Source organism: Lepidochelys kempii, chromosome 1 (assembly GCF_965140265.1).
Source record: "Lepidochelys kempii isolate rLepKem1 chromosome 1, rLepKem1.hap2, whole genome shotgun sequence".
Taxonomy (NCBI): domain Eukaryota; kingdom Metazoa; phylum Chordata; order Testudines; family Cheloniidae; genus Lepidochelys; species Lepidochelys kempii.
The window spans coordinates 349,207,654-349,221,251 of record NC_133256.1 but is presented as its reverse complement, the minus strand read 5'-3'; the positions used below and the strand labels follow the sequence as shown (position 1 = coordinate 349,221,251).

Below are 13,598 nucleotides of genomic sequence, written 5' to 3'. Positions count from 1 at the left end.
CACATTAACGTCCTCAAGCTACAGGTAGTCTACAATGCGTGCCACCATTTCCTACCCGAGGTCAAGGGTCACTCCATGAGAATTATAACACAACAGGGCAACATTGTAGAACGCCAGCTGCCAATGAGGAGCAAAATCTTCAAGATTGAGAAGGGTGTTAAAGAGCTACAGTAGACTTCAATACTATAGTGATGGATACTATGTTTAATAAATAGTTCTGCTGAGTGTGTAATCACGATGCTTATTAGTATCCTAAAAGCCCCCGCTGTTAGAGGACCACGTGTAGTGTCCTCATGTCTACTCCAGTCTACTGCCACTATACCTTTTCCAAATTCTGGGAACCTCTTTAAATCATCTCCAGGATTCTGCTTCCTGTTGACCTTCCCTCCACCCCAAATAAATAAATACAAACAGGTAGCAGTCATGACTGGTGGTACTTATTCTCTTGTGAATCCACAGGTTGGAGCTGTGTCACTGATGGATCTGGCATCTGCACTGAGGCTTTTTACATGATGGTATGGTTGAGACGCACCTGAGTTAATCATCTCCTTGCATTGCACAGCAAAATGTTACCTATGGCAGTTTTGGTTCAGGTGTGCCGTATTCTTAGCAGCAGTTTTAAAGGGTCGTACCCAAGTGATAGGCTATTTCAGCTATCGTCAGCAGATAAATTTTCCCCCCTGAAAAATCCATAGTAAATTTAACATAGTAGATTAATTGGAAAAAATGTGCAAAGGGACCTTGTAGCGTTCTCTAGTGATGACTAGAAAGTTTCCTGTTACTGCCATAACTTTGCTATTTGATAATCTAGAATTTGTATTTTAAGTGTCAACTTTGAGCAGGATGTTCTTTATGCTGTATTGATTCATCTTCTTTTGTGTATATTGGGCACAGTTTTACATGGAGGTTCCAGTGCACAGTATTCAACTACTGCGTATGATTAGAAAAGACTTTAAACATCCCTTGCCTTGTCATTTTTACAGGGAAGGAAACTGTCCGAGGATAGCAATGCAAAGTTAATTCTTTTGTCTGTTTTTGCACAAATCTTTACTGTTTTCTTTTTCTTTCTCTCCTCTCTGCTTTCTGCCTATCTCTGTCTTTCTTGCTGCCTTTCTATCTTGCTGTGGGTATTGCTCAGAATATTTAGACCTTCAGTCAGAGGGTATGTATAATTGTGACATTTTCAGGGTTCCAAACATCCACCTGACAAGTAGTCTCTTCTTTTATTAAGCTACTTCCTTCTGATTTCCAAGTCCTTGATGCTGGATTGGGAACAGAGCTGCTGTATTATTGAACTGGCAAATTACACTAGAAAACTCACTCTTCCACTATCAGTTAAAAGTGTGCCTAGAAGCAGTACTTTGAAATGCCTGGCTGGAAGGTGCGTGGAGTCCTGTGTGAAACATACATGCAGAGTCAGCACACCTGTTAAAGAACCCTTTAAAAATAATTACAGTATTTGGATAGTTTCATGTATCTTATTTTGTCCTTGAGCTTCTGCCATTCCATCTGTTCACGAGCTCTTTCTGCAAATAGGAATAGGTTTTAAAAATTTTGTAAGGGAAGGGTTGGTTTATGTTCAAGTAGACTTAACAGTGACTCCTTGTTAACTGCCCTTTGTTAATGCACACAATTCTAATCAAATCAGTTATATCTGCTATCAAAGTGGGAGGACAGTGCTGTAGTGATGTCTCCGTACTTGAGACTTTAATGAATTAACTTAGCAAAACACTTACTAGTATGTTACAAAGTATTATCAGTAAAAAAAAACTAAATTACATTTGTCAAATCACAAGACATTTTGAGCTGTATTATCTTTAATTTTTTAAAATTGCGTTTTTACTCATTTTCAATAATTCATCAATTCACACTGGGTGTCCCAGTCATTTAGTGCAAATTAGCAAGGCTCTGCTGTAATTATTTCCTTATTAGATGAGGAATTAAAAGAAAGCTCCAGTATAATATAAGTGATATCCTAATAATTATGTCTAATTTGAAAGAAGAATTAAATCACTTTAGAAAATCATTTAACCTGTCATAACCTAATGAAGCATAGCTGTCAGTCACACAGGGGGCCACCATTCTAACATACTATAGTACGAGACATTGAAAATGCAGTCTGGCATTAAATGCTCCTGAGATTCAGGCAGGTTTAAAAGTTGTGGATGAATGGTATTTAAAGATATTTTTGGACCACTTATGCTTATTTTAATAATTTTCTAATAAATACTACCACTTTACACATCTTTGACGGTTTCCTGTCTTTCTCAAGCATTCAACGGCTGAGCTGCATTTCCTTTGTCTCAAACTTGTGCTGTCAGGCTAGACTTCCTGGCAGGAAGTGTCAGTGAAATTGAAGTCCTTGTTCAGAGAGACACCAGCAGAACTCAGTATTGAGATATTTGAAATAGTGACAGGTAAAGAATTTCTCTAAATTATATTTAAAGTGAACATGAGATCTTAAAAACTAATGTTAACGCATTGCTAACTGTGTAGAATTAAATATAGGAGCCAGGAAAGCAGAAGGTTAAGGTTCCCTCAGTGGTGGTAACTCAGCCGTGTTTCACATCTTGTATATTTATGGTATATGATTAACAACATAAACAGTAATAAGATTTGACATTGAACAAGTAAAGCAGCAAAAGTGAATTTTACATATGTGCAATGTGGTACCTATTTTTTGTGGGAAACGACTTATGAATTTCTATGTTCTATGTGATTAATTTTTCAACTTCACCATTATTATCGACATAAGCTTTTGAATTGTATTTTCCTGTTGTTTAAAGGGTGTAAAAAGTGTTTCACTGCTGAGTTCCCCTTACATGATGAACTTAAGTGGCTCCTTTTAAAGCTGAGGCACACTAAAAAGTGACAGTTATTTTGTTGTGTATGCTTAGATGAGCATTTAAAAAAATTAATAACTTTTAAAATACTTTTTCTCCACAGTTGGCTGCTGTTTTTGTTGTGGTTGGTTTTTTTACCTTTCCTTGGTGACAACTAAAATGTTGCCGAGTTTGCAGTCTATCGCGTTAGATGTTTTCAAGTTAGGGACTCATGTTTTCTTTACACTCGCTGTTCTGAAAAGTGGTCATATCAGTTTAGATTTAGTGTCTCCCCCATCCAGAAAAAGTCAACTCTGAGCTGAGGCTAAGTATGAAAATTTTATCCCCAAAGGAGTTGTTCTAATGAGCAACAAAAAAAGTGGGGTTAGAATGGAGGCTGGAATTTAGTCTAAACTATAATGTTTGCTATCTATAAAAACTCTTTTTTCTGATCTCTAAATAATGCTCATTCTTATTTAGTAAATGCCTTAGGTACAGTGGCTGTGTATCATAAGTAAGCACTGCAGTAATTTTTTTAAGTCCGAAGTAAAAAGGAGCTGATGCTAATAAATTCCAAATTTTGGCTACATTAAGGGGGCTCCTGTAGAGCAGGAAGTCCCTTCTTTTGCGTTCAGTGATAGCTTAGTTCTAGGGCGAGACTGTTCAGCTTACGTACGTGTTAGCAGCAGTGAAAACCTTAAATTCCTTCTTCTGAAATAGCTCTGAAATAACAGCTGGAAATGGTTGTTCCCATTGCTTTGGGCATGAACTCCGACATGGAGCTGGCATTCTCTCCATTGCATGAAGGATCCGGAAAGGAGTGTGTCTTTGAAGGCACTTGTACAGTATGACCAAACAGTGGGTACCAGGCTATCTCACAATTTTCTTTTTGCTGCTGTTGAGCAAGGAATCTAGTGTAGCATCCACTTACATGCAGCAGAGAAAATAACTCCCCAGTTTCCCAGACTGAATGTCACAGTGGATGTTTTGAGCTCTCCCATTTTGGGATACATTTTTTCTTTTCTGTGTCTCCTGATTCTTCATCCTGCATGACCTGTGGACTTCTCATTTTTTCTGAGAAAGCATGAAAAAAATAAGCAGACGAATCAGTTGTCTTGCTAGCATTTAGTTATGCCCTTAACATGGCACATTTGCTGGAATGCATTAAATGAATTATTCAGAAGCTAAGCATGCTGTGTAAAATTAGGCATGTAACATATCTCCATCTTTTTTATAGAAATTGGTTAAATATCAATTTACATGTATTTAAAAAGTAAAAAACAAATAAAGGCACAGTGCCCAAGCTGCAGTCACACATTTCACTGTAAAAATTGATGTTTTCTAATCAAAGATGGAAGTTTAGTGCAATTAATTATCATAGACTGGATCTTCTGTGCTGATGTATCTGTTGGCTTTTACAACATAAAATGGCGTTATGTAATTCTGGAACTATTCATTGAGCCCTCCTGTGTTCTGTAACCTTGTTTAATTACTAGCCAGCAGATAGTTTCAACAGCCTGTTGAGAAGTATGTAATTTAGCATGATTGCCATTGCATCCCCTTTTGGTTTTGTCCTTGATTGACTGTTGCAGAATTTGGCTTTAAAGGGCTTGTTTATGGGCTCAGCATGGGGCTTGTATGGTTTAGGTATGCTGTTTATATTACTTTTGTGTATCCATTTGTAGTGTCACCATCCTTCCTAGTCTGTCTTTACAATGTTTTGATGTCTATGATACTTATTAACTGTTTACCAAAGAGAGACTAGAGGAAAACTAAAGTATATCCCTGGAGCCACAATAGTAAGCTTCAGAGAATTGGATTCTAAGGTTGCTTTATTTAGTATCAAATCCATATTTTCCTGAAATACTTTAGCCCTTGGATTATTGACTATTTCAGACTGACTTCTTTACTGGTCTTTGACAATGAGATGCATTTTATCAATGGGCTCATCATCATGAGAAGCTACGTTAGGTGCCGTGGTTTGTGGATTCTCTAGGCCTGGTAGTATGAGTGGGAGTCCATCTGGCATGTATGAATTCCCAGTGAAGCCATGGGAATTAAATTTGTTTTGCTAGCCGTGGCGCTTCTCAGTAAGCTCGTCAGTGGAAGGATGAGGCGGGCAAGGCTGTTTGATTGCAGTGATCCTCATGAAGGTTAGAGTTAATTGTTGAGTTTACATAGTCGAACTGGTTGGCAGGGAGGAATAGAAACAAAAGATTTAGCAGCATTAAAATATTTTACAGTAATCTGTGGAAAAACATTTTGGAAATAAAAAGATAAATATTTCCTATGCACAGAAGCATCACAGTAAAGCTGCCAAAAGGAGCTTTCTTTATTAGCTGGACAGCCTAGCGCTGCATTTTAACAATATATCATTTTCATTACAGGATGCTTTTATGAGACCTACAGTAACTGCAAAATGAGAACTAAAATCTTTTATTCTTGTTCACTGCTGAGGAAGAAATAACCCTTTCAGAACACACAGTTGTATTATCAGACTGAGGAAGCCACAAGCTGCAGGAATGCTGTATAAGAGAAAAGAAAGCTAAATTTCTGGCTCCAAACAGTATCAAAGACACCTCATTGAAAATAATTCTATATGATGTATATTATTCCTTATATAAGTACATACAATAAAAGATGAAAACTCAATACAAGGTGTGCACTAGATCTGCCCCTGAGAAACAAGTTTAGGGAAGTTCTTTGGCCTGTGTTATACAGGAGGTCGGACTAGGTGATCACAGTGGTCACTTCTGGCCTTGGAATCTATGAATCTATGTTTGAAATTGTTCACCAGAGAGAGAGAGCGGGATTCATACAGCTTCCCGAAAGGCAAATCTCTGAGAGGAATTACTCTAAGAACAAGATGACAAAGACACATTTCCAGTATGGAAGCTTCCTAAAAAATTCTCCAAAGGCAGCTGGGAGCCGGTGTGCATTTTTCAAACCCCTCACATAACATGTGCATGTAATCAATGCATGTGTCTTGAAAAGTTTTTTAAAACTTGCTTGAAACCAGGGTAAGCTCCAAAACGTGATTTTATTTGCCCATTCTAGGGGTTTGCACTGTTGGCTTGCAATTGGGGCTAATTCCAAGTGTAGATGGGGTTTTCATATATATATATTTTTTAATCCCATGATTTCAGTTTTTTAGGTAGCTAAACAGGGAATTTAGAAGCCTAACATGAGGCACCCTGATTATAAAATATTAGGCTTAATTTCTGCTGTTTTCTGTAAAAAAAACGGATGGGGGCTTAATCTATTGTATTCAAAATGCTGTAGATCCCTAGATGAAGTGTGCTAAATAAGTGCCAATTATTTATTTTTCACATATATCAATCCACTTCTCTTAGATCTGAATTCTGATCTTTGCTGGAAATGGTAAACCTAAAAAAGTGTTTTTTATGAGCTGTGAGGCGCGTTGCATCCATCAATCTATCTGATCTGTCTCTTTGAAACTTCAACCAGTGGTGTTTTGGAAGCTGCCTAACTCTGACATACAGGAGATACCTAACAAATGATGATAACTTTTGGAAGAAGTTCTACTGCAAGTAATTCCTCTTTTTCTGGAGAGACCATTGCTATGTTAATTATTATTGTATTGTGCCTGCCCTGAGGAACAGGGCAGTCTAAAAAGACACAGACAACATGTAAGTTAGAAAAAAAACATCAGTTGAGCAGGAAAAGCAGACCACAGTGGTACAACAGATTTTTTAAAAGGGGGGTGAGGGGGCATTTCAGTGAGTGACAAATTAACACTGACAAGCTTCGTGGCAGATCTCCACTCTTGAGTACATGCTCCTACAAGTAACTGAGGCAGAAAACTCCCCAGACTCAAAGTTTTAAAGTTAGTTCTGGCAGGCGGCATCTCCTGCCAGCACCCCAGAGGCTCCAACCACCAGCTCCTGTCTTAGAGGAGTCTGTCACAGAGTACATTTTTTCCAGACTCTGGCACATCAATTGTTGCATTATTCCACCATCCCAAAAAAGATTATTGGGATTATTTGGGATGCATTATTCCACTGTCCCAAAAAAGGGGGCTTTCAAATTCCAGTGATCCGAAGGTAATAATCACGAATGAGCTCTGGCAGAGATGAGGCATGTGTGCAGACAGATTCTATGTTCAGTATCTTCAGGACCATCCTGACTGGGAGACAAGCATCCCAAAAGTTGGTCCTAATACATATGAACAATTAGGCCATAATATTTTACATGAACAAGAAGGAGAGGAGGATATGCTTCCTTATGTTAGAAAACCTTGCAAGTATGGAAACGGAGTGTCCCACAAGACATGCTTAACTAGCCACTTATCCACTGGGAAGGAAGACACAATCGCAGACCAGGTTGAGCCTGTTGATAGAGGACTCACATGAGTGGCCTCAGATCAGGAGGCAGGTGATTGAAACTATACTGGGAACAGACTGCATTGTTAAGAGATGCCATCTCAGTCTACTGCTCAGACAGCTCTGTTCCGCAACTTCTGTCCTAACCAGGCTCATGGGAAAGAAGTGTTACATGCTTGTAACATTTCCATACAGATTATATTCTTAAACCTGTCTGGGATTTTGCGTGGTCAGTGTCATTGTGAGTGTCTGACCTATCTGATAATGCTGAACCAGACCAATTAGTGATCGCTTGCATTGCCAGCGTGGCTGAGTGTAGAAATAGAAAGACTGGTGTTTGAGGCAGCATCTCAACCCTTCCTAGTTGCTTAGAATGAGGCTACTAGAAGGTTACAACTTGACAATGGTAAGGCCACTGGTGAGCTGAGACCACAGCCAATCATGCTGACCAATACACTCTCATTGTTTCCTTATACTCCCCTGTCTCTGTGTCCATCTGTCATCTCTTGTCTTATACTAAGACGGTAAGTTCTTTGGTCCATCGAGCTTCTGTTTGTTCTGTGCTTGTATAGCGCCTAACCCAGTGGGATCTTTGTCCATAAATCGGTGCTTTGATAAGACAAATAACAAATAATAACAGGCGTTAGTTTCTGATCCATCTCATGCAAATTCTTTTAAGATAGTACAACATTTTGCATTTACTGTATTTAGCTCCTTTCAGAGGATCTTAAAGCACCTTATAAAAGTCTATTTTTACAACTGGGGAAGTCTGAGGCAGAGAGACAGTGAATTATCCAAGACCACAGAGCAAGGTAGTGGCAGAGGTAGGAATAGAACCCAAATCAGATTGCCTATGCCATGCTTTAACCACCAGACTATGGTGATATGGACACATCCTAGATTCCTCTGTAAGGTGGTGACAGAATTTCTACTTAATCAGTCATTCATCCTGCTATCTTTCCTCCCATGCCTATATGCTCATTGCAGAAAAGCCCTTCTCCAGAAGCTGGATGTCAGAAGATCACTAAGGTTTAATCTGGAGTAGACTAAAATCCTCAGGATGTGTAGTCAGAGTTTTGCTTTGTTTTCCCTGTTTCCGAAAGAAGCAGGTGTAAGTGGCTGGCTGCCTGCCTCCCTCATGTTAATAACCTGGCAGCAGTACAGGTTTGTCACATCAAAGCCCATTCTGTAGGATGCAGCAAAATTCTAACCACTGCAATATACGTATTAAATAATTTGAGATCTGCAGTACAGTCATACGGTGTATGTCAGCATGGTATGTTCCCAAAGCATTGTAACTTAGATACATCCTTTAGGCCGGAGTCGAGCTCTGGTCTGTCAGTGTCACAGAATCGCTGTCTCCAGTTTAGGGGCAGACAAACTCTCCTAACTTGGAGCAAACTTCCTTTATTTTTAGGCTCTCTCTATTTTAAACTCCTCTTGCCTGTTTTTAGAGGTATTTTATCTCACTGTGTTAAAGTACAAAACACACCAAATTTTATAGAAATATCTTATTTCTCCACTCAGAAAAGTGTTTTTAGTGTTAATGTCCAAGGTAGATTTACCTGGCCTGCAGCTTTACTGCATTTTGTTTTGTTGTATTTTTTCATTTTGTTATGTTGTATTTGGTTTTATAGAGACATCCTTGGAACTGTTAATCTCCAAGTGTGGGGATCAGTTCTCTTAGGTATCTTTACAGGGGTGAGAATTACTTACCTGTAACTGTGGTCTGAAATTACCCATCATAAGATATCACCTCTTGTCCATCTTCCTTCCCATAGAGCTCCAGGTTCTGTACTTCTTAAATAAAGCTTTTAAAAAAACACACATGGGAGTGACTTCACTTGCCAGCTGTAGGTTGGAGCAGAAGGGGTGCCCGTGTGACCATGTGAAATGTGCTCTGCTAGAACTAACATTTAAGAACTCTGGGCTTGGGGATTTCCAGCCTTGACTGGGTGCAGGAGCACAGCCCTGAGAATAGTGATGGATAATCTCCAACCACTAGATAGGGGAGTCATTTTCGTTCATCCAGCAGGGATCTTGGCCTGCTAACCTGTAAGGTTCTCATTTGAATGCACCTCATTTGTTGGGTCCCTTCTGCTGATGACTTAACAGGCTGGCAGTATTTGTTCTCCATTCTCCATCACAGGACAACATGCTATTAGTAGCGTTTGCATCTAGGAGAGTGCTAATGCGTCTTCCTCCCAGGTAAAGAGAATGTACGGAAGCTCGTGGACTTGTTTCTGTGGCATTGATTGGACACGTCCTTCGAGGGAATCACTGGTTTTATGTGTTTTCAGTGTCCTGATGTTAGGAAACAGCCTCCAGGATAGGTAGAATGCTTTTAATTCCAGTTCGATTTTACTGTTCATTTGAATTCATTCATTACATGACTCCACTTGTGGGAATGGTGTATTTTGTTAGACGAGGAGGAGAATCCATTTTTCTCCATTGGAATTTAACACCCCTCAGTTGCCAGTTTGACTTGAGCTGAAGTTCTTCTCACACAGTGATGCTGACTGCCTGGTTATTGACAAGCTGACCATCACCGACATGGGAACGACAAAGGTGTCCAAACCACTAAGGAGCATGCCCCAGCGTTCTGAGGAGCTCCAGAATGCTGCAGCTGCCGGCATGGCTGCCACAGAAAGCACAACAAAAGACAGGTGAGCGGATCGAAGTTTTCTAACCACCGTGGGTCAGACAAAAAAGGTAATTTATTCTGTACCAGACCATTGAATCCCTCAGCTTAGCACTAGCATACCGTGGAATGCATGCTGGTCTGCCTTGGGTGCCTAGTGACACATGAGGCTGAAAGCACAGTGTCTGAGACTATTACAATAGAATCATAGAGTATCAGGGTTGGAAGGGACCTCAGGAGGTCATCTAGTCCAACCCCCTGCTCAAAGCAGGACCGATCCCCAACTAAATCATCCCAGCCAGGGCTTTATCAAGCCTGACCGTAAAAACTTCTAAGGAAGGAGATTCCACCACCTCCCTACGTAACACATTCCAGTGTTTCACCACCTTCCTAGTGAAAAAGTTTTTTCTAATATCCAACCGAAACCTCCCCCACTGCAACTTGAGACTATTACTCCTTGTTCTGTCATCTGCTACCACTGAGAACAGTCTAGAGCCATCCTCTTTGGAACCCCCTTTCAGGTAGTTGAAAGCAGCTATCAAATCCCCCCTCATTCTTCTCTTCCGCAGACTAAACAATCTCAGTTCCCTCAGCCTCTCCATGCTACTGTTTCTTATGGATTTTATCAAATCTTTGATGCCATGAAAAATAAATCATAGGGCTTTGATGTTTAATATTCACTCTGCATAAGGAAATGGTCTAGTTTTTTTTTAAAGACCCTTAACAGCTTTATTGATTTTTTTTTTTTTTTTTTTTTTTAAACAAATGAAATCATGTGGGAGAGGAAATGTAGAGGACAGTTTTGGTGGTTGAGACTGGGAGTCAGGGAGGTAAAGGGAACTGCTTATTATGAAGTCTTTGGAATGTCACTTTTTAGGGTTTTTTATGTAGCTTGGGGGGATTTCCAGTTCTGTCATCCTCAAAGGCCCTGCTATCATGGGAGCATTCTGCGCTGTGTCTCAGCCAGCGAGCTGTCCCTCAATAATGAGGCGCTTCCTCCACCCCCGGGGCCAGGCACACAGCCTCTATAGCACTTCCTGGCCCTTGCTCTCAGACTCCTGATTCCCATGTAGCAGTGCTTGGCTGCAGTTAGAACACTTCTAGGTGGAGAGACAAAGCACTTTCAGAATTATGTTAATTTTGATGCATCTTGTTGTTGTTTGTGTCCTTAATACACAGGATCACAAAATTTTTGTAGAAAGAATAAATTGTAAGCGGAAGGCAAAGACACTCTGGGACTGGAGGAGGAGAGTACCAGGCAGAAGGGTCTAACACAAGCGAGATTGGTTCTCCACCCCAGCATAAGGACATTCTTTTTAACTTCCTGACTCTCCCATGCCCCTTCTGCCATTTGTTCACCCAGCTAGCCCATCAAGGGATCAGGGTGTTTTGTAGAGAGTTGGCATTGTAGTATGAGAGAAGTCATTTGATGAAAGAAAGTGAGTTGGGTGTTGCATTAGGTAGGGTGTGTGTAGCTTGGTTTGTTGTCATTTTGTTCCTTCCTTTTTTATTAAGTTTTTTTGTAGCCAGCCCTAAGGGTCACTGTTTGGGCATGCAGCTGCGACCCCTTCAATGGCCACTGTCAAGTGGCTGAGAGGGTGGAATAATGCTACCATTCCCAGGAATATGGGGGCCCAGGAAAGGGCATGGTTGTGGGGACTTGGAGTCCTAGGTCCCTGTGGTAGTTAGCAGAGGGAGACAAGGTGGTAATAAACTTGTAAGGAGATGGTGTTAGCCAGGAACAAGATGTTTTAATTTCTGTTTCTTTGGTTTCACCTCCTTGGGAGGCTGAGTTTTCAGGAGCCTTTGGTTTGTGATGCTTAATGCTCACTTGGAAAATAGATCAACCATCTGTGATTTCATAAAGACGAACCCCCTGACTTTGCGTGTATTAACGTTCTCTGGTTGATTGCTGCTGCTGGGCCAGTTTTGTTACAATTCTCCCCAGCTGGGTATTTAATATGTCATGAATCGAGGTCGGGGAAGGAGTCAGTGGGGAGTAGGTGTGGCCATGCTCACTGCATCCATCGTGAGGTATGGGAGGTGGTCTTCTCCAAAACTGTCTCTGATGACACGTCCATTTAGTATGAGAGTCCCAGGATAGGAGTAAGATGGACTGATTTTAGTGTACCGCTTGCCCTGAGTTTGCTGCCAAGTCACTTCACAGGCTAACTGAATTCCTAACTACAGTGGCATTGGAAATGCAGAGCGTGTTATGGGCAACTTCAGTCTGCATGTAGATAAATAATCAGCTCAGGATTTCCTGCCCACCCTGATGACCATGGGCCTGTCCCTGGTAGCTACTGTCTCAACTCACACATTGGCTGGGATTGCAGGTTAGGCAACTGGACCTTCAGATCTGTCAAAGACTGACCATTACCTCCTGTGCTTTGAGGTTGGGGCTCATCTGTCTTGTCGGGAAGAGACCTGTTTAGATGGTCTATCCTTGGAGAGTCATGGAACTAGAAATGTTCTAGAGGGCTCTGAGGGGGAGAAACTTGTTCCACCGACCGACCACTCTCTCGACAGGTTGGTAGAGCTCTGTCATGCTCTCCTCCCACCTCATCCCCACCATTGATGAGATGGCCCCTGGGTGCCCTCTTTGCTGGCTTTGTTCTTATAGGATATGCTAATTGCCTTCTATGACGAGATAACTGGCTCTGTGGATGAGGGGAAAGCAGTGGACGTGTTGTTCCTTGACTTTAGCAAAGCTTTTGACACAGTCCCCCACAGTACTCTTGCCAGCAAGTTAAAGAAGTATGGGCTGGATGAATGGACTATAAGGTGGATAGAAAGTTGGCTAGATTGTCGGGCTCAACGGGTAGTGATCAATGGCTCCATGTCTAGTTGGCAGCCGGTATCAAGCGGTGTGCCCCAAGGGTCGTTCCTCGGGCCGGTTTTGTTCAATATCTTCATCAATGATCTGGAGGATGGTGTGGATTGCACCCTCAGCAAGTTTGCAGGTGAAACTAAACTGGGAGGAGTGGTAGATACGCTGGAGGGTAGGGATAGGATACAGAGGGCCCTAGACAAATTAGAGGATTGGGCCAAAAGAAATCTGATGAGGTTCAACAAGGACAAGTGCAGAGTCCTGCACTTAGAATGGAAGAATCCCATGCACCGCTACAGACTAGGGACCGAGTGGCTCAGCAGCAGTTCTGCAGAAAAGGACCTAGGGGTTACAGTGGACGAGAAGCTGGATATGAGTCAGCAGTGTGCCCTTGTTGCCAAGAAGGCCAATGGCATTTTGGGCTGTATAAGTAGGGGCATTGCCAGCAGATCGAGGGACGCGATCGTTCCCCTCTGTTTGACATTGGTGAGGCCTCATCTGGAGTACTATGTCCAGTTTTGGGCCCCACACTACAAGAAGGATTTGGAAAAATTGGAAAGCGTCCAGCGGAGGGCAACAAAAATGATTAGGGGACTGGAACACATGACTTATGAGGAGAGGCTGAGGGAAGTGGGGATGTTTAGTCTGCGGAAGAGAAGAATGAGGGGGGATTTGATAGCTGCTTTCAACTACCTGAAAGGGGGTTCCAAAGAGGATGGATCTAGACTGTTCTCAGTGGTAGCAGATGACAGAACAAGGAGTAATGGTCTCAAGTTGTAGTGGGGGAGGTTTCGGTTGGATATTAGGAAAAACTTTTTCACTAGGAGGGTGGTGAAACACTGGAATGCGTTACCTAGGGAGGTGGTGGAATCTCCTTCCTTAGAAGTTTTTAAGGTCAGGCTTGACAAAGCCCTGGCTGGGATGATTTAGTTGGGGATCGGTCCTGCTTTGAGCAGGGGGTT

At 41.6% G+C, this 13,598-nt stretch overlaps 1 protein-coding gene across 7 annotated transcripts in view; it reads left to right on the top strand.

Annotated features, from left to right (window-relative positions):
- PPP6R2 (protein phosphatase 6 regulatory subunit 2) overlaps window positions 1-13,598 on the top strand; it is a 176,735-nt gene that overhangs the window by 143,330 nt on the left and 19,807 nt on the right. For 4 of the 7 annotated variants that reach the window (XM_073329005.1, XM_073329007.1, XM_073329006.1 and 1 more), the window contains 2 exons: window positions 1,139-1,162; window positions 9,676-9,831. In XM_073329005.1, coding sequence (XP_073185106.1) covers window positions 1,139-1,162; window positions 9,676-9,831 — 180 coding nt within the window. The other 3 variants (XM_073329008.1, XM_073329010.1, XM_073329012.1) reach the window with 3 other exon arrangements.